This window comes from Penaeus monodon, chromosome 21 (genome assembly GCF_015228065.2).
Source record: "Penaeus monodon isolate SGIC_2016 chromosome 21, NSTDA_Pmon_1, whole genome shotgun sequence".
Lineage (NCBI taxonomy): Eukaryota > Metazoa > Arthropoda > Malacostraca > Decapoda > Penaeidae > Penaeus > Penaeus monodon.
The window spans coordinates 18,353,783-18,354,537 of record NC_051406.1 but is presented as its reverse complement, the minus strand read 5'-3'; the positions used below and the strand labels follow the sequence as shown (position 1 = coordinate 18,354,537).

Sequence of the window (755 nt, the reverse complement as noted above, 5' to 3'; positions counted from 1 at the left end):
GTTATGCATTAAAATTTTTATGGGTGTGTAATTCTCTGCATCCTATTTTTGGAAGCCTGTGCAAATAGCGTAAAATGTGGTCCGTCCACCACATATCAAAACACGAATACATTTCATTTAGTAATACCAAGACAGCGTACGAAGCGAGCTTGTCACGCATCACCCTGGACCCCCTAGCACAGCGCAACCTTCTCGTAACCCGCCTGTGCTTCCCTCTCGCAGGTGCGGTGGTCGGAGGAGGCAGACATCCCTGGGCGCGTCGGCGGAAGCAGAGCTCTGCTGATCCCGAACCCGGCGGGGATGATGCCGCAGCTGCAGGACCTCGACGTCAAGTGCTCCCGCTCCGGCATGACCGTCCACCTGGAGTTCGACAGAGTGTTCCCCGGCGTGATCTACTCCAAGGGACACTTCTACGACCCCGCCTGCAACTACGTTACGATCGAGAACTCTGGCAGCAACAAATTCTCGTAAGTTGAAAAATTGGCGAACACAGTGATAAGCATGATGTTTAAAGTGAAAACATTGCGATATTATGAAATGAACAGTTTTAAAGCCTTTCTGATCACAATTATTCCTGAATGCATGTTAATGGCATATAATTACGTCATAGAAGTGGCTGATTAATCTAAGAATGTCTTTTCAGAAGTTGGGTAAACATTTCCTTTTCAGGAGTTGACAGCCTTATTTTTAAGAATAAACGTCAAAAATACTAAAATAGTATCTGCCTAAACAGTATTGAGAAACTTGTACTGTAT

At 45.7% G+C, this 755-nt stretch overlaps 1 protein-coding gene across 1 annotated transcript in view; it reads left to right on the top strand.

The window, feature by feature from the left end:
• The window catches only part of LOC119586284, a 39,493-nt gene that overhangs the window by 32,897 nt on the left and 5,841 nt on the right, over window positions 1–755 (top strand). Inside the window, exon 3 of the mRNA XM_037934990.1 lies at window positions 223–467. Coding sequence (XP_037790918.1) covers window positions 223–467 — 245 coding nt within the window. The remainder of the gene's footprint in view (window positions 1–222; window positions 468–755) is intronic.